Source organism: Oncorhynchus gorbuscha, linkage group LG01, assembly GCF_021184085.1.
Source record: "Oncorhynchus gorbuscha isolate QuinsamMale2020 ecotype Even-year linkage group LG01, OgorEven_v1.0, whole genome shotgun sequence".
Classification (NCBI taxonomy): Eukaryota; Metazoa; Chordata; class Actinopteri; order Salmoniformes; family Salmonidae; genus Oncorhynchus; species Oncorhynchus gorbuscha.
This window is the reverse complement of record NC_060173.1, coordinates 57,543,433-57,570,907: the sequence shown is the minus strand read 5'-3', so window position 1 is coordinate 57,570,907 and position 27,475 is coordinate 57,543,433. Positions and strand designations below refer to the sequence as shown.

General features: G+C 44.6%; 1 protein-coding gene across 1 annotated transcript; it reads left to right on the top strand.

The window, feature by feature from the left end:
* The first annotated feature begins 5,297 nt into the window (after positions 1-5,297).
* LOC124040353 (capZ-interacting protein-like) lies at positions 5,298-26,879 on the top strand. Its single transcript, XM_046357479.1, has 7 exons — positions 5,298-5,553; positions 15,953-16,039; positions 18,147-18,227; positions 19,749-19,817; positions 20,552-20,790; positions 22,081-22,644; positions 24,569-26,879. Exons 1-5 carry the CDS (start codon positions 5,548-5,550, stop codon positions 20,666-20,668), a joined length of 360 nt encoding a protein of 119 aa, XP_046213435.1. The 5' UTR covers positions 5,298-5,547; the 3' UTR covers positions 20,669-20,790; positions 22,081-22,644; positions 24,569-26,879.
* The last annotated feature ends 596 nt before the right edge of the window (positions 26,880-27,475 follow it).

Genomic DNA, 27,475 nt, shown 5'->3' with positions numbered 1-27,475 from the left:
GACTGCTTCCATCACGTGGACTGGGACATGTTTCGTATTGCGTCAGATAAAAATATTGACGAATACGCTGATTCGGTGTGCGAGTTCATTTGAACGTGCGTCGAAGATGTCGTTCCCATAGCAACGATAAAAACATTCCCTAACCAGAAACCGTGGATTGATGGCAGCATTCGCGTGAAACTGAAAGCGCGAACCACTGCTTTTAATCAGGGCAAGGTGTCTGGCAACATGACCGAATACAAACAGTGCAGCTATTCCCTCCGCAAGGCTATTAAACAAGCTAAGTGTCAGTACAGAGACAAAGTGGAAACTCAATTCAATGGCTCAGACACAAGAGGCATGTGGCAGGGTCTACAGTCAATCACGGACTACAAGAAGAAACCCAGCCCAGTCACGGACCAGGATGTCTTGCTCCCAGGCAGACTAAATAACTTTTTTGCCCGCTTTGAGGACAATACAATGCCACTGACACGGCCTGCAACGAAACATGCGGTCTCTCCTTCACTGCAGCCGAGGTGAGTAAGACATTTAAACGTGTTAACCCTCGCAAGGCTGCAGGCCCAGACGGCATCCCCAGCCGCGCCCGCAGAGCATGCGCAGACCAGCTGGCCGGTGTGTTTACGGATATATTCAATCAATCCCTATACCAGTCTGCTGTTCCCACATGCTTCAAGAGGGCCACCATTGTTCCTGTTCCCAAGAAAGCTAAGGTAACTGAGCTAAACGACTACCGCCCCGTAGCACTCACTTCCGTCATCATGAAGTGCTTTGAGAGACTAGTCAAGGACCATATCACCTCCACCCTACCTGACACCCTAGACCCACTCCAATTTGCTTACCGCCCAAATAGGTCCACAGACGATGCAATCTCAACCACACTGCACACTGCCCTAACCCACCTGGACAAGAGGAATACCTATGTGAGAATGCTGTTCATCGACTACAGCTCGGTATTCAACACCATAGGACCCTCCAAGCTCGTCATCAAGCTCGAGACCCTGGGTCTCGACCCCGCCCTGTGCAACTGGGTACTGGACTTCCTGACGGGCCGCCCCCCAGGTGGTGAGGGTAGGCAACAACATTTCCTCCCCGCTGATCCTCAACACGGGGGCCCCACAAGGGTGCGTTCTGAGCCCTCTCCTGTACTCCCTGTTCACCCACGACTGCGTGGCCACGCACGCCTCCAACTCAATCATCAAGTTTGCGGACGACACAACAGTGGTAGGCTTGATTACCAACAACGACGAGACGGCCTACAGGGAGGAGGTGAGGGCCCTCGGAGTGTGGGCTCAGGAAAATAACCTCACACTCAACGTCAACAAAACTAAGGAGATGATTGTGGACTTCAGGAAACAGCAGAGGGAACACCCCCCCTATCCACATCGATGGAACAGTAGTGGAGAGGCTAGCAAGTTTTAAGTTCCTCGGCATACACATCACAGACAAACTGAATTGGTCCACTCACACTGACAGCGTCGTGAAGAAGGCGCAGCAGCGCCTCTTCAACCTCAGGAGGCTGAAGAAATTCGGCTTGTCACCAAAAGCACTCACAAACTTCACAAGATGCACAATCGAGAGCATCCTGGCGGGCTGTATCACCGCCTGGTACGGCAACTGCTCCGCCCTCAACCGTAAGGCTCTCCAGAGGGTAGTGAGGTCTGCACAACGCATCACCGGGGGCAAACTACCTGCCCTCCAGGACACCTGCACCACCCGATGTTACAGGAAGGCCATAAAGATCATCAAGGACATCAACCAGAATGTATGCACACATGACTGTAAGTCGCTTTGGATAAAAGCGTCTGCTAAATGGCATATATTATTATTATTATTAACCACCCGAACCACTGCCTGTTCACCCCGCTATCATCCAGAAGGCGAGGTCAGTACAGGTGCATCAAAGCTGGGACCGAGAGACTGAAAAACAGCTTCTATCTCAAGGCCATCAGACTGTTAAACAGCCACCACTAACATTGAGTGGCTGCTGCCAACACACTGTCATTGACACTGACCCAACTCCAGCCACTTTAATAATGGGAATTGATGGGAAATTATGTAAATATATCACTAGCCACTTTAAACAATGCTACCTTATATAATGTTACTTACCCTACATTCTCGCCATCACGGTTGACAACTCCATTGTGTCCTCCTCCCAGAGCGCTAAGAACCTTGGCGTGATCCTGGACAACACCCTGTCGTTCTCAACCAACATCAAGGAGGTGGCCCGTTCCTGTAGGTTCATGCTCTACAACATCCGCAGAGTACGACCCTGCCTCACACAGGAAGCGGCGCAGGTCCTAATCCAGGCACTTGTCATCTCCCGTCTGGATTACTGCAACTCGCTGTTGGCTGGGCTCCCTGCCTGTGCCATTAAACCCCTTCAACTCATCCAGAACGCCGCAGCCCGTCTGGTGTTCAACCTTCCCAAGTTCTCTCACGTCACCCCGCTCCTCCGTTCTCTCCACTGGCTTCCAGTTGAAGCTCGCATCCGCTACAAGACCATGGTGCTTGCCTACGGAGCTGTGAGGGGAACGGCACCTCAGTACCTCCAGGCTCTGATCAGGCCCTACACCCAAACAAGGGCACTGCGTTCATCCACCTCTGGCCTGCTCGCCTCCCTACCACTGAGGAAGTACAGCTCCCGCTCAGCCCAGTCAAAACTGTTCGCTGCTCTGGCCCCCCAATGGTGGAACAAACTCCCTCACGACGCCAGGACAGCGGAGTCAATCACCACCTTCCGGAGACACCTGAAACCCCACCTCTTTAAGGAATACCTAGGATAGGATAAGTAATCCCTCTCACCCCCCCCCTTTAAGATTTAGATGCACTATTGTAAAGTGACTGTTCCACTCGATGTCATAAGGTGAATGCACCAATTTGTAAGTCGCTCTTGATAAGAGCGTCTGCTAAATGACTTAAATGTAAATGTAAATGTAATTATTCATCTCATATGCATACGTATATATTGTACTCTACATCATCGACTGCATCCTTATGTAATACATGTATCACTAGCCACTTTAACTATGCCACTTTGTTTACTTTGTCTACATACTCATCTCATATGTATATACTGTACTCGATACCATCTAATGTATGCTGCTCTGTACCATCACTCATTCATATATCCTTATGTACATATTCTTTATCCCCTTACACTGTGTATAAGACAGTAGTTTTGGAATTGTTAGTTAGATTACTTGTTGGTTATCACTGCATTGTCGGAACTAGAAGCACAAGCATTTCGCTACACTCGCATTAACATCTGCTAACCATGTGTATGTGTGACAAATAAAATTTGATTTGTTAATCCACCTGGTGTGTCAGATTTCAAAAAAGATTTACAGCAAAAGCTATCCAAGTGTTTATGTTAGGACATATCTCTCAGCAGACAAAACATTACAAACAGCTAGCAGCAAAGTAGATTGGTCACGAAAGTCAGAAAAGCAATAAAATGAATTGCTTACCTTTGATGATCTTCGGATGTTTGCACCCTCGAGACTCCCAGTTACACAATAAATGTTCCTTTTGTTCCATAAAGATAATTTTTATATCCAAAATACCTCCATTTGTTTAGCGCGTTTTCAGAAATCCACAGGCTCGAGTGGTCACGACATCGCAGACGAAAATTCCAAATAGTATCCGTAAAGTTCGTAGAAACCTGTCAAACGTTTTTTATAATCAATCCTCAGGTTGTTTTTACAATAAATAATTGATAATATTTCAACCAGACTGTAGCTTTTTCAATAGGAGAGAGAGAGAAAAGGTCTGCTCCAAGCTGTTGCGCATGCAAAACTCAGCTGGCACCCAGCCATCCACTGACGCGATGTGATCATTCTCGCTCATTTTTCAGAATAAGACTATTCACACCATGTGGAAGCCATAGGGAAAGGAATCTGGTTGATATCCCTTTAAATGGAGGGAAGGCATGCAATGGAACAGTGAGATTATTTTATCTTGTTGGATTTTCTTCAGGTTTTCTCCTGCAATATCAGTTCTGTTATACTCACAGACAATATTTTGACAGTTTCGGAAACTTTAGAGTGTTTTCTATCCTAATCTGACAATTATATGCATATTCTAGATTCTGGGCCTGAAAAATAGGCAGTTTCATTTGGGTTCCTTTTTTCATCCAAACATCAAAATACTGCCCCCTACACTCAACAGGTTAATGATGGTGTTGGAGTCGTGTCTGGCCATGTAGTCGTGGGTCAACAAGGGAGTACAGGAGGGGACTGAGCGTGCACCCCTGAGGGGGTCCAGTGTTGAAAATCAATGCAGAAAACAACGAAATAGTTAAATATTAAAGCATTGAAAATGTGTCCTATGTTTTCATCGATTGTAGGGCTGTAGCGGCTGAATTCAGTTGAATTGAAAAACATAAATCACAAAATTTGCCGCTGCCTCTTGCAGCAAGCGTTGCCGCGGTGCAATCTTAGATCCTTCGGACGTCCATACACATGGTTACGGTAAGTGTTAAGAGGATTCTAGATAGCACTAAACCTCAGTGATGGTGTCAAGTAGTCTCACACAGCTAGTTAGCTGGCTAGCTAGCGAGCACTCGTCATGGAAATGGGGGTGGCGATTGGCGAAATGTGAATTTGGACCAATCCCTATCAAGTGACAATGAACCCATACTTCAAAACTAAGTTACGAACTGCTACTTTTCTGCAAAGTTTTTTTAGTGTCTCTGAAAACATTTGAAAGACCGAACTTGAGGAATACCCTTCACAAAGAGCAAATATAGCGTTTTCTCCGCATCTGATATCGGTAATTTTCAATGGATTAAATGCGATACAAACACATTGGTAAAAGGATAATATTGGTAAACCGATAAATCAGTCATGCTCTAGATGACATCCCCCGGAAGTCCTCAATTAGAACCATGAGCCTCCTTGGTTTTGAATTAAAGTCAACATACCCAGAGGAGGATGGAAACTAGCTGTCCTCCAGCTTCACAATGGTGCTACCCTAGAGGGTACTGCTGAGGCTTAATTGCAATACGTGTTTTAATCAGTTATTTGGTGACATTAATATATTCAGTATAGTAAAAAGGATACATTTTTAAATGTTGCACTATTTTTATGAAATTCACTGAGTATTATCGTCCTCCCCTTCCTCCTCTGAGGAGCCTCCACTGGTAGCTACACCTGCGTCATTACGCATCCCTAAAATTAACTTCAATCACTTTGTATAAATCTCAGCATCGGCTCAGCATGAAAATGCATGCAACGCAACACTACAGTTTGAAAACGACCAACAGGCTACTGTTGATTCACTCACTCTCACTCTAGTCACACGTTCTGGAAATGTTGTGAGAGTGCTTTCTAAATATAACCGCAGAGAGAGAGAGCGGGAGAGAGAGAGCACCTTTCCAGCCGACTAAGGGTTCTCGCTGAGCTCACATACACGGGCCTGGCAGGAGAGAGAAGGGTGTGAGGAGAGGAGACCGAGCGCAACTTTGACAAGTCCCAAAATAAAACTTTTAGAGGGAGTTGAAACTTGCTGCGAACGGGACGACAGTCAAGGCAGCTGCAGCAGAGGATGGAGGTAAACCGAGTTTTGGGGTGTTTTAAAATCGGTTTTTGTTTGTGTTGAAGAGTTAAGTTGTTGATTTACATATATAATTATATCTGTGATTCTGTGCTGTCCAGTACAATGTAGTTTATAGCCGACTAAACTCGTAAATGGTAGAGTTGAGTTTCATCGGCTATGTAGTCTAATAACCTGCACAAGACATGACACTCTCTGTGTGATCTGTAAGGACCAAACTGATAGCATGCAGATTTAGATGATTCATATGTTTTGAATTACAGAGGAGCATAACAACCAGGCCTGGGCTTAGTTTTAGCCCGTACATTTCACTGAACTAAACTTTGTCATGCATGTTGTCACTTGTCATGACATCTCACTCTCTTTCTCTAATGTTCATAGTGCCATCAGTGTGTGAGAGACTGTCAAGCATATAGCCCAATGACTGAATTTGTATGCATTAAGCCCAGAGTGTTAAATGTTATTCCTGGTTTTTGTTACGACCTTTCAATTTGTGTACAATTAAGACAGACTTTTTAAAATGTTGTATTTTTTTTATTACGATCCCGACACCAATGGTGACAGCTAGTTTTACTGGGGTCCGAGACATAAAGAAGAAGACATTACTGAAAAAAAGACAAAACATATTAACATGTAATGTGTGTGTGTGCCCGCATCCATTAGTTACATATGTCAATACATACAAAAAAACAGGTATGACACATTGGGGAGAGGCGTTGTGCTGTGAGGTGTTGCTGTATCTGTTTTTTTTTAAACAAGGTTTGCTCTTCACCTGTGCTATATGAAATAGAAGGGAGTTTCATGCAGCCATGGCTCTGTATAATACTGTACGTTTACTTGAATATGTTCTGGACCTGGTGACGGTGAACAAATAGACAACCAGGTGAGGGGAGTTTCGAACTGAACAATTTCCTTAATTGATCAATCAAGTACAAGGGAAGAGCGAAAACCAGCCATCCAGGAATTCACTTTGACACCTCTGCATTAGGCTATGATGAAAGAATGTCACTTGTAGTAGTTGTTAGAATAGAGTTGTAGCATTTTGGAGCAGACATATTGGTTTGAGTTAGATGCATGTGGTGGTGGAATGGCAGCCTATCACAGGAAGACTTCCTGGTTTGCTGACCCTATACTGTAGCTGCTTCTCTGCATCGATGTTGTTCAGTACGTTACTCAAACAGGAAATATGACAGGAACACACACCACACACAGAGGAAGTGGTGTAACCGTTGCCTTTGCAACAGGTTTCTACACATGGAGTTGCACACTTCTACACGCTGTAGACATATACATGAGTGGGATGTGAAACGTGACATTGATTGGGCGACTAGTTGTCCAGAGACGAGACGTTAGATCAAGACTGTCTGCATCCCAAATGGTACCCTATTCCCGATTGTCAAAAGTACACTAAATGGGTATATGGTGCCATTTGACAAGTCCAGTCCATGCTAAAGGCATGTTTTATACTCATACACTTGGTCTCCTGGCTTTAAGGATGAGAATTAATTTGTGTGTGTGTGTACCCCCACGTTCGCCTGGCCTCCGGGCTATGTGATTTCATTATCTGCTGAATGCCAGCAATGTGAGTCCTTCAACATAGTGTGTATCAACCCCACTTCAACAGCCGTGTGTGTGTGTAGGCCGCTGCTGCCTCAAGTGAGGGCAGATAATGAAGGACAAAGAGAAACAAGACAGAGGGGGATAAAGAGAGAAAGGAAAGAGGGACAGAGGGAAAGTAAGAGAGGAAGGGGAGTAAAGGACTGTAAAGATCTGGGTATGGTCTTACTGAAAGTGTGTGTGTGTTCGGAGTGTATTTGGGATGCTGTTTGAGCTGAATGTTTAGTCTCTGCCAACACACACACTGGACTCCACCTCATATCCACCACACATAAGCAGATCCAGATGATGATGTCATGAGAGAGAGAGGTGTCTATCTGACAGAATGGAACAGTCAGATTGTAATTTGTGTAATCTGACGGTTCCATTCTGTCCGATAGGCCTCTCTCTCTCTCTCTCTCTCTCTCTCTCTCTCTCTCTCTCTCTCTCTCTCTCTCTCTCTCTCTCTCTCTCTCTCTCTCTCTCTCTCTCTCTCTGTCTCTGTTCTCTCTCTCTCTGACTCTCTCTCTCTATCTCTCTGTTCTCTCTGTCTCTGTTCTCTCTGTCTCTGTTCTCTCTCTCTCTGACTCTCTCTCTATCTGTCTCTGTTCTCTCTGTCTCTGTTCTCTCTCTCTGACTCTCTCTCTCTATCTCTCTGTTCTCTCTGTCTCTGTTCTCTCTGTCTCTGTTCTCTCTCTCTCTGTTCTCTCTGTCTCTGTTCTCTCTCTCTGTTCTCTCTGTTCTCTCTGTCTCTGTTCTCTCTCTCTCTCTCTCTCTCTCTCTCTCTCTCTCTCTCTCTCTCTCTCTCTCTCTCTCTCTCTCTCTCTCTCTCTGTCTCTGTTCTCTCCCTCTGACTCTCTCTCTCTGTCTCTGTTCTCTCTCTCTCTGACTCTCTCTCTGTCTCTCTCTCTGTCCCTGTTCTCTCTGTCTCTGTTCTCTCTGTCTCTCTGTTCTCTCTGTCTCTGTTCTCTCTCTCTCTCTCTCTGTTCTCTCTCTCTCTCTCTCTCTCTCTCTCTCTCTCTCTCTCTCTCTCTCTCTCTCTCTCTCTCTCTCTCTCTCTGTCTCTGTTCTCTCTCTCTCTGACTCTCTCTCTCTATCTCTCTGTTCTCTCTGTCTCTGTTCTCTCTGTCTCTGTTCTCTCTCTCTCTGACTCTCTCTCTATCTCTCTGTTCTCTCTGTCTCTGTTCTCTCTGTCTCTGTTCTCTCTCTCTCTGTTCTCTCTGTCTCTGTTCTCTCTCTCTCTGTTCTCTCTGTCTCTGTTCTCTCTCTCTCTCTCTCTCTCTCTCTCTCTCTCTCTCTCTCTCTCTCTCTCTCTCTCTCTCTCTCTCTCTCTCTCTCTCTCTCTCTCCTCTCTCTCTCTCTGTCTCTGTTCTCTCCCTCTGACTCTCTCTCTCTGTCTCTGTTCTCTCTCTCTCTGACTCTCTCTCTGTCTCTCTCTCTGTTCCTGTTCTCTCTGTCTCTGTTCTCTCTGTCTCTCTGTTCTCTCTGTCTCTGTTCTCTCTCTCTCTCTCTCTCTGTCTCTGTTCTCTCCCTCTGACTCTCTCTCTCTGTCTCTGTTCTCTCTCTCTCTGACTCTCTCTCTGTCTCTCTCTCTGTCTCTGTTCTCTCTGTCTCTGTTCTCTCTGTCTCTGTTCTCTCTGTCTCTGTTCTCTCCCTCTGACTCTCTCTCTCTGTCTCTGTTCTCTCTCTCTCTGACTCTCTCTCTGTCTCTCTGTCTGTCTCTGTTCTCTCTGTCTCTGTTCTCTCTGTCTCTGTTCTCTCTCTCTCTGTTCTCTCTGTCTCTGTTCTCTCTCTCTCTCTCTCTCTCTCTCTCTCTCTCTCTCTCTCTCTCTCTCTCTCTCTCTCTCTCTCTCTCTCTCTCTCTCTCTCTCTCTCTCTCTCTCTCTCTCTCTCTCTCTCTCTCTCTCTCTCTGTCTCTGTTCTCTCCCTCTGACTCTCTCTCTCTGTCTCTGTTCTCTCTCTCTCTGACTCTCTCTCTGTCTCTCTCTCTGTTCCTGTTCTCTCTGTCTCTGTTCTCTCTGTCTCTCTGTTCTCTCTGTTCTCTCTGTTCTCCTCTCTCTCTCTCTCTCTCTCTCTCTCTCTCTCTCTCTCTCTCTCTCTCTCTCTCTCTCTCTCTCTCTCTCTCTCTCTCTCTCTCTCCTCTCTCTGTTCTCTCTGTCTCTGTTCTCTCTGTTCTCTCTGTCTCTGTTCTCTCTCTCTCTCTCTCTCTCTCTCTCTCTCTCTCTCTCTCTCTCTCTCTCTCTCTCTCTCTCTCTCTCTCTGTTCTCTCTGTCTCTGTTCTCTCTCTCTCTGTTCTCTCTGTCTCTGTTCTCTCTCTCTCTGTCTCTGTTCTCTCCCTCTGACTCTCTCTCTCTCTCTGTTCTCTCTGTCTCTGTTCTCTCTCTCTCTGACTCTCTCTCTGTCTCTCTCTCTCTGTCTCTGTTCTCTCTCTCTCTGACTCTCTCTCTCTGTCTCTCTCTCTCTCTCTCTCTGTCTCTGTTCTCGCTCTCTCTCTCTCTCGACTTGAAAATCTACGGCGAGACTTGAAAATGGTTGTTGAGCAATGATCAACAACCAATTTGACAAAGCTTGAAGAAATGTTGCACAATCCAGGTGTGGAAAGCTCTGAGACATTTAAGTCAAGGGGTATGAATACTTTCTGAAGGCACTGTACGTGTGAGGATGATGTATACAGGCATATAAATAGGGATCAGATTAGTTATGTCTGGATGTTTCTTGAAGGGTGCAACCAATAACATCTCCCCAGAGCCCACACACATAGCAACATGACTGAGAGCAGAGAAGAGTGTGTAGATTATAGAGGAAGAGAGAGATATAGAGGGAGGGAGAGGTCCAGCATGGTAAAGTGATTAAGATGTTGTGTTTTTGTTGTGCTGTTGCAGTGTTTACTCTCTCCCTATGGCTGGAGTGCTGCCAAGCCCAGTTAACACACACACACGCTCACACGAAATGAACAACAAGTCTGGAGGGATGGGGGGCGGGGCTGGGAAGGGAGTGCGTGAGGCTGGCGTGTTTATTTAACGTTGTAAAAGCATCGTAAAAACAGCAGTTCAGGTATTGAAGCTGTCTGCCATGGTGTGACATCATCTCCCATCATGCACTGTGGAACAGGTGTGTGTCGAGTAATGATGCCAGAAGAAGGCCAGGCAGCACTCACTGGATGCATTGTGCAGTTTGGTTTATATTCTTTTAAAGACAATTTTCACACAGAGTGTACATACATGTCTGAAGTACCACCTTCAGAGAGTGTGTTTGGTTAGACCAGCTATATTGTTATCCCAAGCTCTTCTATAACACACATCAGTGAGCTAACTTGGAGCATTGTGGAGCATAGTACTGGCAGTGGCAACACTAGGTGTGTGGGTTTAATTCCTTGCATGGGTCCCAAATACTGAGTGTATGTGTTAAATGGACTTATACACAGGAAGAAAGGTCTTGTACTGTAGAAGCAGGCCTGAATGGGACATTGTTACTGTCAACAGCTCTGGTCTCTCTCCCTCTCTCCCCCCTAAACAACGCACCTCAGTAAGAAGGGCCATCCCATTTTCCTCATATAAAGTTTTACCACCAGAGAAAATTCCATGGGAATAAGTGAAACTGTTGAAGACATGCCTGGCATCCAATCCATCCTTTAAGGATGTGTCCATAGAGCAGAGCCTGGTGGGGTCTGGGTTTGAGGGTCTGGGTCCAGGTCCAGGGGCCAGGCATCTGGGTCAGGGGACAGGGGGTCTGGGTTTGAGGGTCTGGGTCCAGGTCCGGGGGGCCAGGCATCTGGGTCAGGGGACAGGGGGTCTAATATAGTGATGACCCTACTTAGGCTGTATTGTTAGATATTGCTCACACCTATCCCATCTCTTCAGATGTGTAAACACCACAGAGTAAGGGTTGTGCTCCAGGCAGCAGACTCTCAATCTATTACTGATATCTCTCATCTTTCTCCCTCTCATTCTTTCTCTCCCTCTCCCTAGTACATCTCTCAAGCCAGTGCTTTCTCTCCCTCTCCCTAGTACATCTCTCAGGCCAGTGCTTTCTCTCCCTCTCCCTAGTACATCTCTCAGGCCAGGGCTTTCTCTCCCTCTCCCTAGTACATCTCTCAGGCCAGTGCTTTCTCTCCCTCTCCCTAGTACATCTCTCAGGCCAGGGCTTTCTCTCCCTCTCCCTAGTACATCTCTCAGGCCAGTGCTTTCTCTCCCTCTCCCTAGTACATCTCTCAGGCCAGGGCTTTCTCTCCCTCTCCCTAGTACATCTCTCAGGCCAGTGCTTTCTCTCCCTCTCCCTAGTACATCTCTCAGGCCAGTGCTTTCTCTCTTTCACCAGCCTGTCATTTACCTTATTCACTGCCACTTTATGTAATGTCCTCCAGTCCCAAGTCCCCAGGTTCCCAGCCACCCACCCACACACACACAGACAGACACACGGCTTGCACTCTCTCTCTCTTTCTAAATTCAATGAAATTGCATTTGCTATATTGGCATGCTATAACAATGTACATATTGCCAAAGCTTACTTCTGAGATTTCCAATATGAACACAATAAAAATAATAATCAATATTGTCTCTCTCTCTCCTTCCATCTCTCTGTCTTCCCTATTTCTCTCTTCACACTCTCTTGAGTGGGCAGTGGGGATATCTAGAGAGGGAAGTGCTTGTTGACCAGAGCAGGGGAAAACAGCTGAGAACAAGGGGGAAAGAGAGAGGGATATGACCTCAGCTCTGGATGGAGGGAGGGGATTGGGCTCTATCCCAAATGGCACCATATTCCCTTTATAGTGCACAGATTTTGACCAAGGCCCTTTTGGGACGTAGTCATGATCTAACTGGGTCTTGCCCTAGTGAGAGAGAGAGAGCAGGGTGAGATCATACTTAGACTGTAGAAAGAGCCACAGTATATGGCAGAATTACTTACCATAAGACACAGAGTGGTTCTCATCTATCTCTATGTTAGATTTACAGGAGTATTGAGGAAAGCTACAAACTTGCTAGGAAAACTTGGTAGCCCAGACATACACAGAGAGAGAGCGAGAGAGAGCGAGAGAGAGAGAGAGAGAGAGAGAGAGAGAGAGAGAGAGAGAGAGAGAGAGAGAGAGAGAGAGAGAGAGAGAGAGAGAGAGAGAGAGAGAGAGAGAGAGAGAGGAGGGGTGGGTGGAGGGAGGGAGGGAGATGGAAAGAGAGAGAGAGCGAGAGAGGGGTTTGTGTGTAACCTGTGTAATCTGACTGTTCCAGAGTTAGAAGGAAAGGGGAGTGGCAAATATAAGTGTGGTGAGGTCACAGGATACAGAGAGACGAGAGGGAGAGAGAGAGAGCATCCATAGACAGACATAATGGCAGACAGGCAAACACATCCAACTGTTTGTTCTATTTCTATACCCATCTCTCAGTTTTCTTTTAATCATGCTCCTCGCTGTATTCCCCCTATATCCTTCCCTAGGCATTCTGAGGGTGTGAGGTCATTTCCTGTTGTGGAAAATGGGAAAAGTACGAAAATGGATGCACTCACTATTGTAAGTCGCTCTGGATTAGAGCGTCTGCTAAATGACTAAAATATAAATGTAAATGTTCTGTTGTGTCAGTATGGTTGTGTATTGGAGAAGTTGTGTTCCAAAAGCCACATTATTCCCTACATTGTGTGCTACTTTTGACCAGGGCAAGATGGCGCCGACAAATAGGGCAGCTCTGCTTCTAGCTCCTAAGCAACCTTGCAGTATTTTTTTGTGTGTTAATTCTTACTCTATTAGCCCAGGATTTGTTTTGTGTTACTACATAAAGCCGGAAATAACTTTTACGACTTTCCCGAATTGGATCCTTTGTTCGTACCCCCAAGGGCAATTGAACTGATTCCAGAGGCTGATCTCAAACACTGCTAGCGGAGAAGAGGTAGTCGGAGTGGACTTCTAGTCCGACTCAGGAGGCGTGCACACCACCCACTGCTTCCGAGTATATTACTCGCTAATGTTCAGTCTCTGGAAGTAGACAAGCTCAGGGCAAGAATCTTCTTCCAGAGAGACATCAGGGGTTGTAATGTACTCTGTTTCATGGAAACATGGCTCTCTCCGGATATATTGTCTTTGTCTTTACAGCCAGCTGGGTTCTCAGTACAATGCGCAAACAGGAATAAAGAACTCTCCGGGAAAAACAAAGGCAGGGTGTATGTTTTATGATTAACTACTCATGGTGTGATTGTGATAACATACAGAAACTCAAGTCTTTTTGTTCACTCAACCTAGAATACATCAAAATCAAATGCAGACAGTATTACCTCCCAAGAGAATACTCTTTGCTTATAGTAACAGCTGTGTATATTCCCCCTCAAACCGACACCACAACAGCCCTCAAAGAACTTCACTGGACTTTATGCAAAATGGAAACCACATATCCTGAGACCACATTTATTGTAGCTGGGGATTTTAACAAATCAAATTTGAGAAAAACGCTACCGAAGGTCTACCAACACATTGACTGTAGCACTCAATCTGAGAAAACATGGGTCCACTGCTAATCAACTTTTCTAAATGCCTACAAGGCCCTCCCTGCCCTTCTGCTAATCTGATCACGACTCCAATTTGCTCCTTCCTATTGGCAGAAACTCAAACGGGAAGTATCCGTGCTAAGGAATATTCAACGCTGGTCTGACCAATCAGAATCCACGCTTCAAGATTGTTTTGATCACTTGGGATATGTTTCCGTTAGCCTCTGAGAATAACATTGATGAATACACAGACTCTTAAAACCTACCCTAACCAGAAAGCGTGTATAGATGGCAGCATTTGTGCTAAACTGAAAGTGCGAACCACCACATTTAACCATGGCAAGGTGACTGGGAATATGGCCGTGTAGTTATTCCCTCCGTAAGACAATCAAACAGGCAAACGTCACATAATTTCTCGTGTCTGAGCGGTTCAATTGCGACTCCACTGTCTCTATACTGACGTTGCAGACACCAACGTCTTGCTTCCGGACAAGCTAGCCGCATCCTCAGAGCATGGACAGACTAGCTGGCTGGAGTGTTTACGGACATATTCAATCTATCCCTATCCCAGTCTACTGTCCCCACTCGTTTCAAGATGTCCACCATTGTTCCTGTACCCAATAAAGAAAAGGTAACTGAACTAAATGACTATTGCCCCGTAGCACTCACTTCAATCATCATGAAGTGCTTTGAGAGACTAGTCAAGGATCATATCACGTCCACCTTACCTGCCACCCTAGACCCACTTCAATTTGCATACCTCCCCAATAGGTCCGAAGACGATGCAATCGTCATCACACTGCCCTAACCCATCTGGACAAGAGGAATACCTATGTAAGAATGCTGTTCATTGACTACAGCTCAGCATTCAACACCATAGTACCCTCAAAGCTCATCATTAAGCTCTAAACCCTGTCCTGAAACCTCCACTTCGCTGATCCGCAACACAGTGGCCCCACAAAGGCGGATGCTCAGTCCCTCCTGTACTCCCTAGTTCACACATGACTGGATGGCCACGCAGGCCTCCAACTCAATTTTGCAGACGACACAACAGTAATAGGACTGATTACCAACAAGGATGAGACAGCCTACAGGGAGGAGGTGAGAGCCCTGGGAGTGTGGTACCAGGAAAGTAACCTTTCACTCAATGTCGACAAAACAAAGGAGCTGATTGTGGACTTCGGGAAACTGCAGTGGGAGCATGCCCCTATCCACATCGACGGACTGCAGTGGACAAGATGGAAAACTTCAAGTTCCTCAGCGTGCACATCGCTGACAAACTGAAATGGTCCACCCACAAAGACAGCGTGGTGAAAAAGGCGCAACAGAAATGATTAACCTAAAAGCCTCACAAACATTTACAGATGCACAATTGAGAGCTTTGTGTCGGGCTGCATCACCGCCTGGTACGGCAACTGCTCCTCCCACAACCGTACGGCTCTCCAGAGGATAGTGAGGTCTGCCCAACTTATCACCGTGGGCAAACTACCTGCCCTCCAGGACACCTACACCACCCAATGTCACAGGAAGGCCAAAAAGATCATCAAGGACAATAACCACCCGAGCCACTGCCTGTTCACCCCGCTATCATCCAGAAGGCGAGGTCAGTACAGGTGCATCAGAGCTGGGACATAGAGACTGAAAAACAGCTTTTATCTCAAGGCCATCAGATTGTTAAACAGCCATCACCAGGCGTCTTCCACCCGGTTCCGTAACCCTGCACCTTAGAGGCTGCTGCCCCGTTTACATAGACTTGAAATCACTGGCCATTTTAATAATGGAACACTCGTCACTTTAATATTGTTTACATATTTTTGCTTTACTCATCTCATATGTATATACTGTACTCTATTCTACTGTATTTTATTCTATACCACCGACATTGCTCATCCCAATACTAATATGAATCCATTATTTTACTTTTAGGTCTGTGTGTAGTTGTGAATGGTTAGATATTACAGCACTGTTGGAGCTAGAAACACAAGCATTTCGCTACATGCACAATAACATCTGCTAAACGTGTATGTGACCAATAACATTTGATTATGGTCCTTCTGTAGCTCAGTTGGTAGAGCATGGCGCTTGTAACGCCAGGGTAGTGGGTTCGATCCCCGGGACCACCCATACATAGAATGTATGCACACATGACTGTAAGTCGCTTTGGATAAAAGCGTCTGCTAAATAGCATATATTTGAACATTTATTGAATAGGGTACCATTTGGGAAGCATTCCCAGCTTCCCCCAAATCAATGACCTCACCTCATCTCTTTGTGTGTCAGCAGCCATTTACTTTGTGTGTGTGGACTAAGCCATATTGTACTTCCTGTGTTTCAGGAGGACGCCCCGCCTAAGAAGTCAGTGGCGGAGCTGGCTGGAAAGTTCAAAGCTCATGCCCCTCCCTTCCCCACGGGAACTGACGGGGTGAGGTCATTATAACTTCCTTTTCTCTATCTCTCTTTTTTCTCTCTTTTCTCTTCTCTTCTTTCACACTCAGATAGATAGATAGATAGTACTGAAGCAGCTACACGTGTTAAAACGCCGATAAGTGAAACAGGAAGTTACACACAGGAAGTGGTTCTATGAATATCTGTGAGTAACGACTTTCGTTGGTGGAAGGAGAGGAGGACCAAAGTGCAGCGTGGTACGTATCCATAATACTTTTAATCCAGAAAGAATAAAAAACAAAAACAGCAAAACGATAAACTAACAGTTCTGACAGGTGCAACAAACACTAACCAGAAAATAATCACCCACAACTAACAGTGGGAAAACAGGCTACCTAAGTATGGCTCTCAATCAGAGACAACGATAGACAGCTGCCTCTGATTGAGAACCATACCAGGCCAAACACATAGAAAAAGAAAACCTAGACCTACAAACATAGAATACCCACCCACATCACACCCTGACCAAACTAAAAATAGAAACCTACAAAGCAGTCTACGGTCAGGGCGTGACACTGTGCTTCCGGGTGAACACAGTGTCAGCCCTGCTTTGAAACACACAACCACATTCATTGATGCATTAGATGGTCACTGTAATGTGTCAATAGAATAATTTTAGCTCCTCATTGATGTTTTTTACGTGTTTATTTCTGACCAAAATAGATCTTAAACACACACTCAGTCGTAAACATTAATTCATGAAATGTATAGTACCAGTCAAAAGTTTGGACACACTTACTCATTCAAGGGTTTTTCTTAATTTTGACTATTTTCTACATTCCGAAAAATGTCAAGTCTTTTTCAAGTTTCTTCAAGTGCAGTCACAAAAACCATCAAGTGCTATGATGATACTCTCATGAGGACCGCCGTTGGAAAGGAAGACCCTGAGTTACCTCTGCTGCAGAGGATACGTTCATTAGTGTTAACAGCCCAAATAAATGCTTCACAGAGTTCAAGTAACAGACACATCTCAACATCAACTGTTTAGAGGAGACTGCGTGAATCAGGTCTTCCTGGTCGAATAGCTGCCAAGAAACTAAAGTACACCAATAATAATAAAATACTTTCTTGGACCAAGAAACACAAGCAAAGGACATTAGACCGGTGGAAATCTGTCCTTTGGTCTGATGAGTCCAAATTTAAGATTTTTGGTTCCAACCGTCGTGTCTTTGTGAGACACAGAGTATGTGAACAGATGATCTCTGCATGTGTGGTTCCCACTGTGAAGCATGGAGGAGGAGGTGTGATCTTGTGGGGTGCTTTGCTGGTGACACTGTCAGTGATTTATTTAAAATTCAAGGCACACTTAACCAGCATGGCTACTGATTCAGAGGGGTTGGGTTAAATGCAGAAGACACATTTCCGTTGAGTACATTCAGTTCCCTCTACCACGGCATGCTGCAGTGATACACCATCCTATCTGGTTTGCGCTTAGTGGGACTATTATTTGTTTTTCAACAGGACAATGACCCAACACACCTCCAGGCTGTGTAAGGGCTATTTGACCAAGAAGGAGAGTGATGGAGTGCTGTATCAGATAACATGGCCTCCACAATCACCCAACCTCAACCCAATTGAGATGGTTTGGGATGATTTGGACCGCAGGGTGAAGGAAAAGCAGCCAACAAGTGCTCAGCATATGTGGAAACTCCTTCAAGACTGTTGGAAAGCATTCCTCATGAAGCTGGTTAAGAGAATATCTAGAGTGTGCAAAGCTGTCATCAATGCAAAGGATGGCTACTTTGAGGAATCTCAAATATAAAATATATTTTGATTTGTTTCACACTTTTTTGGTTACTACATGATTCCATATGTTATTTCATAGTTTTGATGTCTTCACTATTATTCTACAATGTAGAAAATAGTACAAATAAAGAAAAACCCTTGAATGAGTAGGTGTTCTATGTGTAATGCTGTTTCTTGTCGACATATTTTGTTCTGACGTGCTGCACAGTGTTGGTTTAGTAGCCTCTGGTCTTGTGTCTCTTGATCTGTGTGTGTGTGTTAGTGTTATGTGATTACTATGTGTAATAGTATTATGGCTGTTGGTATAGTAACACCCTTGGTGTTGGCTTCTCTTCCAGAGTAATAAGCCTGTTAGGAGACGCCCCCCTCGAACCCTACAGCTCCCCAAGACCACAGCACAGGGACAGGTGGACGAGGAGGTGAGAGGAGTGTGTGAGTGAGAGGAGTGTGTGAGTGTTTGAGGGGACTGTTTGACAATTGTGTGTTGTACAGTTCTATGTACAGCCATGTCCCTTTTGATGTCTGTGTGTACATGCGTGTGTGAGGGGTAGTGCTGTGTGTTGTACAGTGTTGTACAGTTCTATAATGCCATGTCCCTTTTGATGTCTGTGTGTACATGTGTGTATGAGGTCGACCGATTATGATTTTTCAATACCGATACCGATTATTGGAGGACCAAAAAAGCCGATACCGATTAATCGGACGATTTAAAAAACGTTTTTTTGTAATAATGACAATTACAACAATACTGAATTAACACTTATTTTAACTTAATATAAAACATCAATAAAATCAATTTAGCCTCAAATAAATAATGAAACATGTTCAATTTGGTTTAAATATTGCAAAAACAAAGTGTTGGAGAAGAAAGTAAAATGTGCCATGTAAAAAAGCTTAACATTTAAGTTCCTTGCTCAGAACATAAGAACATATGAAAGTTGGTGGTTCCTTTTAACATGAGACTTCAATATTCCAAGGTAAGAGGTTTTAGGTTGTAGTTAATATAGTATTTATAAGACTATTTCTCTCTATACCATTTGTATATCATATACCTTTGACTATTGGATGTTCTTATAGGCACTATAGTATTGCCAGTGTAACAGTATAGCTTCCGTCCCCCTCCTTGCCCCTACGTGGGCTCGAACCAGGAACACATAGACAACAGCCACACTCGAAGCATCGTTACCCATCGCTCCACAAAGCAGCTGCCCTTGCAGCGCAAGGGGAATAACTACTCCAAATCTAAAAGCGAGTGACGTTTGAAACAGTTTTAGCGCACACCCAGCTAACTAACTAGCCATTTCACATTGGTTACACCAGCCATTAGGCTGATAGGCTTGAAGTCATAAACAGCGCTCTGCTTGCAAAGAGCTGCTGGCAAAACGCACGAAAGTGCTGTTTGAATGAATGATTATGGGCCTGCTGCTGCTCAGTCAGACTGCTCTATCAAATCATAGACTTAATTATAACATAATAACACACAGAAATACGAGCCTTTGGTCATTAATATGATCGAATCCGGAAACTATCATTTCGAAAACAAAACGTTTATTATTTCAGTGAAATATGGAACCGTTTGTTATTTTATCTAACGGGTGGCATCCCTAAGGTGGCATTTTATCTGGTGGTATCCCTAAGTCTAAATATTCTTGTTACATTCAATGTATGTCATAATTACGTAGAATTCTGGAAAATTAGTTTACAATGAGCCAGGCAGCCCAAACTGTTGCATATACCCTGACTTCCGATTAACCGGTCGACCTCTAGTGTGAGGGGCTGTGTGTTGTACAGTTCTATGTACATCATCTGTATCTAGAGTTGACCCTAAACCTGGTATCTAATACAGACGGAGTTAGTTAATATGTAGGACGAAACAGAGAAGCATGCAGTGATGCAGTGCTTGTGTGTGTGTGTGTGTGTGTTTCTCACCTGTGTTTCAGAAACCCATCTCCCCGTCTCTGCATCCTGCCAAAACCAAAAGGAACTCTACTCTTATTGAGAAACTGCAGGTGAGCATGGTGTGTGCGTGTGTGTGTGTGAGTACTTGTCTGAATCTGTGTGCGTGTTGATTTTGGAGTGATATGCTCTTGTTGTACCATACAGTTATGTGAAGAGCATTCAAGGCCCCTGTTGTATGTCAGTGAGCTGTGCAGGTGCATGCAGAGAGAGAAGGGAGGTCAGATGGAGAGGATCAGTTACAGTCTCACAGGTTGATAATAAGAGAGAGCAGCCATTTCCTGACGGACAGCCCGCACTAAATGCCTGCTATGTTCTCTGAATCTTAGGTATGTCTTAGTATGTAATAACATTACAATAACTATCTCTCTCCCTGTCTTTCTCTCTCTCTGTTTCTTCTTTGCTCTCTCTCTCCCTCTCTCCCCACCCTCTCTCTCTCCCCACCCTCTCTCTCTCTCCCCACCCTCCCTCTCTCTCCCTCTCTCCACACCCTCTCTCTCTCTCCCTCTCTCCCCACCCTCTCTCTCTCTCCCTCTCTCCCCACCCCATCTCTCTCTCTCCCTCTCTCCCCACCCTCTCTCTCTCTCCCTCTCTCCCCACCTTCTCCCTCTCTCTCTCCCCCCACCCTCTCTCTCTCCCTCTCTCCCCACCTTCTCCCTCTCTCTCTCCTCTCTCTCTCTCTCTCTCTCTCTCTCTCTCTCTCTCTCTCTCTCTCTCTCTCTCTCTCTCTCTCTCTCTCTCTCTCTCTCTCTCTCTCTCTCCCCACCCTCTCTCTCTCTCTCTCCAGGCTAACCTGGCTTTATCCCCCTGTTCCCTCCTGCCCTCTCCTAAGAGCCCTGGGCTGAGACTGTTGCCCCCTCCTTCACCTCCACCTGCTCCCCCATCCCTCCTGTTACTACGGTAACCCCCACCTCCCCAGTCAGCAGGGCACCCCTCCCTCGGTCGCTGAGCAAGGAAGAGACACCTGCCACCTTTGAGGTCCCAGCCACACCCACCGACGGATCCCTACTGCCCAGTATCAACAAGGTCTGCTAAGTGTGTGTGTGTTTTTGGTTTTACTATGCTTGTGGGGATCAGAAGTCCTCACAAGGATAGTAAAAGAAGGAAAATTCATCAGACAAGTGGTAACATTTTAGGGCGGCAGGTAGCCTAGTGGTTAGAGCCAGTAACCGAAAGGTTGCTGGTTCGAATACCTGAGCAGACAAGGCAAAAAAAATCAGGTTGATGTACCGTTGAGCAAGGCACTTAACCCTAATTTGCTCCGTACGACCATGGCTGACCCTGTAAAAGATCATGCTTCACTGTACCCATCTTGTGTATGTGACAATAAAACACACACACATACAGCACCAATCAAAAGTTTGGGCAATCCTCTGATCAGTCTGTTACTTGAACTCTGTGAAGCAATTATTTGGGCTGCAATCTAATGTGCAGTTAAAACCTAATGAATTTATCTTCAGAGGTAACTCCGGGACCACCCATACGTAGAATGTATGCACACATGACTGTAAGTCGCTTTGGATAAAAGCGTCTGCTAAATGCCATATATTATTATATTATTATTATTATTATATTATTATATTATATTATTATAACTCTGGGTCTTTACCAGGGGTAACTCTGGGTCTTTACCAGGGGTAACTCTGGGTCTTTACCAGGGGTAACTCTGGGTCTTCCTTTCCTGTGGCGGTGCTCATGAGAGCCAGTTTCATCATCTACTTTGAAGAATCTAAAATATATTTGGATTTGTTTAACACTTTTTTGGCTACTACATGATTGCATGTGTTATTTCATAGTTTTGATGTCTTCACTATTATTCTACTATGTAGAAAATAGTAAAAATGAAGAAAAACCCTTGAATGAGTAGGTCTATCCATACTTTTGACCGGTACTGTGTGTGTGTGTAACCTAATTGCAACCCTAAACATAACCTTGAGGGGACTGGCAAAACAATGAATTTAAAAAAGTGTTAAGGGTTATGTTTAGGGTTGCAATTAGGGTTACAATTAGGGTTTGGGGTTAGGTTTAGAGGTTAGGTTAGGGTTAGGGAAATTAGGATTTGGATTGGAATACATTTTCTGGTCCCTTCAAGGTTAGTAAAGCAAATGTGTGTGTGTGTAAGTGTACACACACGTGTGTGTGTGTGTGTGTGTGTGTGTGTGTGTGTGTGTGTGTGTGTGTGTGTGTGTGTGTGTGTGTGTGTGTGTGTGTGTGTGTGTGTGTGTGCGGGTTAAGCATGCGTGTTTGTCTGCATGTGTATTATGTCATATCCTGTGTCATACCTGTTCTTAATGGTCTGTGTCACTGCCTCTCCAGGGAAGAGCCCGCCTCTCCATCCGGCGACGCCCACCTTCGAGACGCCACAGGAAGTCCAGCGGAGAGGAAGGAGACGGGGTGACGGGTGAAGAGTTGCCCCTAACTACACCCGACGACCCTGAGGCCAAAGTTGGGGAGGAAGAGAAGGGAGAGGGGGAGGAGGTGTTTGAGAAGGAAGTGGAAGAGAAGGATGGCGAAAGAGCAGACACCACTATGTCTACCAAAGCAAAGATAGAGACAGGCTCATCTACCCCTGTTAACTCAAAGGAACAGATTGCCACAACAGACAGATCAACCACAGACACTGACCCACTGGAAAATACAAAGTCCGAAAAAACGCTGGAGCCCCAGAGAGAGGAGAGACAGACAGGAGAGGAGGCAACAGGGTCGAGAGGAGAAGAGGTGAAAGATTGTGTTCAGGGGTGTGGAGGAGAAGAAAAGGAGAAGGGGAGGGAGACTTGTTCGGTGGAGGAGTCATCTACAGAGAGAGAGAAAGAAGAGGGGGAAGAGCTGGCCTGCAAAGAAAAGGAGGGAGAGAGAGATACAGACTGCAACGAAGAGAAGGTGAGGAAGGTGTTCTTTCACGTTCAGGGGCTCTATTCAATCCAATTGAATAGAGCACCAAGATATTGATGGTAGATATTTCACGAACCAAGATCACTGAACTAATTACAGTGGAAGTCGGAAGTTTACATATACTTAGGTTGGAGTCATTAAAACTAGTTTTTTAACCACTCCACAAATTTCTTGTTAACAAACTATAGTTTTGGCAAGTCGGTTAGGACATCTACTTTGTGCATGACACAAGTAACAACAATTGTTTATAGACAGATTATTTCACTTATAATTCACTGTATCACAGTTCTAGTGGATCAGAAGTTTACATACACTGTGACTTTAAACAGCTTGGAAAATTCCAGAAAATTATGTCATGGCTTTAGAAGCTTCAGATAATAAGCCTAATTGACATCATTTGAGTCAGTTGGAGGTGTACCTGTGGATGTATTTCAAGACCTACGTTCAAACTCAGTGCTTCTTTTCTTGACATCATACAAAAATGAAAAGAAATCAGCCAAGACCTCAGAAATTGTAGACCTCCACAAGTCTGGTTCATCCTTGGGGGCAATTTCAAAATGCCTGAAGGTACCACATTAATCTGTACAAACCATAGTAAGCAAGTATAAACACCATGGGACCACACAGCCGTCATACCGCTCAGAATGGAGACGCATTCTGTCTTCTGGAGATGAACGTACTTTGGTGTGCGAAAAGTGAAAATCAATCCCATAACAACAGCAAAGGACCTTATGAAGATGCTGTAGGAAACAGGTACAAAAGTATATATCCACAGTAAAACGAGTCCTATATCGACATAACCTGAAAGGACACTCAGCAAGGAAGAAGCCACTGCTCCAAAACCGCCATAAAAAAAGCCAGACTATGGTTTGCAACTGCACATGGGGACAAAGATCGTACTTTTGGAGAAATGTCCTCTGGTCTGATGAAACAACTATAGAACTGTTTGGCATTAATTGACCATCGTTATGTTTGTTGGAAAAAGTGGTAGGCTTGCAAGCTGAAGAACACCATCCCAACCGTGAAGCACGGGGGTGGCATCATCATGTTGTGGAGGTGACATCATCATGTTGTGGGGGTGCTTTGCTGCAGGAGGGACTGGTGCACTTCACAAAATAGATAGCATCATGAGGTAGGAAAATTCTGTGGATATATTGAAGCAACATCTCAAGACATCAGTCAGGAAGTTAAGGAAGTTGCTTGGTCGCAAATGGGTCTTCCAAAGGGACAATGACCCCAAGCATACTTCCAAAGTTGTGGCAAAATGACAACAAAGTCAAGGTATTGGAGTGGCCATTACAAAGCCCTGACCTCAATCCTATAGAAAATGTGTTGGCAGAACTGAAAAAGCGTGTGTGAGCAAGGAGGCCTACAAACCTGACTCAGTTACACCAGCTCTGTCAGGAGGAATGGGCCGAAATTCACCCAACCCGAAACGTTTGACCCAAGTTAAACAATTTAAAGGCCATGCTACCAAATACTAATTGAGTGTTTGTAAACTTCTGACCCACTGGGAATGTGATGAAAAAAAAAAAAAACTGAAATAAATAATTCTCCCGACTATTATTCTGACATTTCACATTCTTAAAATACATTTCTGATCCTAACTGACCTAAGACAGGGAATTAGTGTTTAAAACTGAGTTTGAATATATTTGGCTAAGGTGTATGTAAACTTCCCACTTCATTGTATCTATGGACATCTATGGACGTTTCCTAAAAACTCTGAAACAACTATATTCAACATCAAGTCATCTCATTTCATCCTTTACCATCCCCATGCACAGAATATAAACTGTTTGCTGATAACACAACAACTGTTATTATCTTTAAGAAATTACTTGTATTATACCGGCCTTAAGCTGACCTCTAACAGTCATGTGTGTGTGTGTTGCTATCTTTCCACCTCTCAGGAGAACACCAAGCTCTGATGGTCCGTAACCGCACCATGCCCCTGCCTTACAGAGTGGGAGACCCCCATAGTGTGCAACTAACTCCCCTCATCCCATAGCACATAGTGTAGTGGAAAAGGCGAGACTAGTATGGACTGCAGACTATGCCACTGGATGGACTCCCTTTAGTCCTCTGCATCTGGAAGGTCCTACACTCTGGTTCCATCCCAAATGGCACACTATGCCCAATATAGTGCAGTACGTTTGACCAGGTTCAATAGGCCTATGGTCTAAAGTAGTGCACTATATAGGGAAGAGGGTGTCATTTGGGACATAACTATGCACATTTTTGGACATGTTTCTTGTAAATTCTTATTTGGTGTCAGCCTGTGCCTTTGTTATCTTTAGGCAGATTAATGCAAGGGATTTGCCTGTACAGCTTTTAAAAAATCCTTATTTGGATAGCTTTGCTTCTGCACAGAATGTTTTGGTGCTCCACTTGATTCTGTGTCGTTAGTAAAGGTTAACACAGGTAACCGGGATCCCAGGACTGTCCTGGAACCACTTCACATTTCCCCAAAACATTTTATGACAAGACCTGGTAAATTATAACATTTTCCACAAAATACACAACATGTAGATCAGCAGATTAGTAAAAACAACCGATTTCTAGAAAACGTTAGACTATTTGATTTAAACTGGTGTTGAGAACAACGCTGCGGAGGCGGGCGGCAGCTGTGTAGGGCTAGGGCAAAAAACATGCACCCAGGGGGGGCCTCACCGAGTTTGGGAATCCCTGGTCTAGATAAATCAATTAGATAAATCAATTAATGTTCGATTTTTGTTTTTTGTTTTCACTTCATCTCTGTTTTGATATTTTGTTACAATTAGGCTGGGGAAATGTTAGCTAAATTGAAGTGAGTGCTAATGATCATCTTTAGTCTAGTTTGCTCACATATTAACTGATCAGAACATTTCGCTAGCATTTTATACAAGTGAATTTTGCTCTTCAGCCTGTCCTACTCTGATAATCAATCATGTCCTACTCCTGACCAAAAGCCTGTGACTTGTCTGATAATCAATCAATGTGATTTTGTTTCACTGAATCTCTGTCTGTATATTTGGTTAATTGATCTCTGGCTGGACAAGTGGAAGTGGTAGATCATCTATTCGTTTGCGCATCTATCCCTGATTAGAAACATTTAGTATGCCATAATGTAGCCTAAATCAAGATGATTATTTATCTATGGACTCACGTACTGTAGTAGCCTCATATAGAGCCTAGGCAATTTTCATATTGTCCCAATCCCACTGAAATCAAAAATCCTGACTCCTGTCTTGCATGAACATTCCTAACTCTATTCTGTAATCCTGTAGTCTAATAATGTAGTCTGCTATTGCTGCCGATGTGAGAGCTTCAGTAGAGAATGTGTGATCAACAAATGGTAGGCCAATGAGGGTAGATATGGAAATATTTTTTAAACAGTTGGTCTCCGTTAAGATACCTTGATATTTAAACACTTTCCTCTCTTCATCTCTATGTTGTTCATGGGCTGATCTGCTATCTGTATAATCATCAACTAGATTTAGCCAAATAGTCATTAATTGGAGGTAATCTAGCAAATTTAGCAACTTTGGACTTTTGTTTGGGCTCCCGAGTGGTGTAGTGGTCTAAGACACTATCTCAGTGCAAGAGATGGACCTGGTTTGAATCCAGGCTGTATCACATCTGGCTGTGATTGGGAGTCCCATAGGGCGGTGCACAATTGGCCCAGCATTGTTCGGGGTAGGCTGTCATTGTAAATAAGATTTTGTTCTTAAACTGACTTGCCTAGTTCAATAAAGGTTCAATTTGAACAAAAAATATTAAAAAATGACCGCCTTTTACAAACTTTGTGTGATTCGACAACGCTATAGCCTACTCTGGGCGCACTCTGTGTGTCCTGAGCGAGCTCTGTGTGTCCTGAGCGAGCTCTGTGTGTCCTGAGCGCACTCTGTGTGTCCTGAGCGAGCTCTGTGTGTCCTGAGCGAGCTCTGTGTGTCCTGAGCGCACTCTGTGTGTCCTGAGCGAGCTCTGTGAGTCCTGAGCGAGCTCTGTGTGTCCTGAGCGAGCTCTGTGTGTCCTGAGCGAGCTTTGTGTCTTATTGAACAAGTTCAGGCAGGTCTCTCCCCATTTCGGTCTGTTTGCTTCTTTTGCATCATTTCAAATGGGTGTTAAAATCGAATCAAATCAAATGTTATTTGTCAAATTAGCCGAATACAACAGGTGTAGCTAGACCTTACAATGAAATTCTGACTTATAAGCCCTTGACCAACAATGCAGTTTTTAGAAAAATGCCTAAAGAAAAATAAGAAATAAATCATTAAAGAGCAGCAGTAAAATAACTATATACAGGCCATATACAGGGGGTATCGGGACAAAATCAATGTGCAGGGGCACCGGTTAGTCGAGGTAAATGAGGTAATATATGCATGTAGGTAGAGTTATTAAAGTGATATATGCATAGATAATAACAGAGTAGCAGCAGTGTAAAAGAGGGGGGAGTTAATGCAAATAGTCTGAGGACTCTTGATGGTGCAGCTGTATGCCAAATATTTTCAGTCTCCTGAGGGGGAATAGGTTTTTCCGTGCCCTCTTCACGACTGTCTTGGTGTGCTTGGACCATGTTAGTTTGTTGTGGACACCAAGGAACTTGAAGCTCGGAACCTGCTCCACTACAGCCCTGTCAATGAGAATGGGGGCGTGCTCAGTCTTCCTTTTCCTAATAGTCCACAATCATCTCCTTTGTCTTGATCACGTTGAGCGAGAGGTTGTTGTCCTGGCACAACACGGTCAGGTTTCTGACCTCCCTATAGGCTGTCTTGTCGTAGTTGGTGATCAGGCCTACCACTGTTGTGTCATCTGCAAAAATAATGATGGTGTTGGAG

Coding starts and splice junctions, on each gene's coding strand:
- LOC124040353 (XM_046357479.1), top strand. Junction 16,040..18,146: donor TCCCCACGGGAACTGACGGG/GTGAGGTCATTA, acceptor CTTCTCTTCCAG/AGTAATAAGCCTGTTAGGAG. Junction 18,228..19,748: donor AGGGACAGGTGGACGAGGAG/GTGAGAGGAGTG, acceptor CCTGTGTTTCAG/AAACCCATCTCCCCGTCTCT.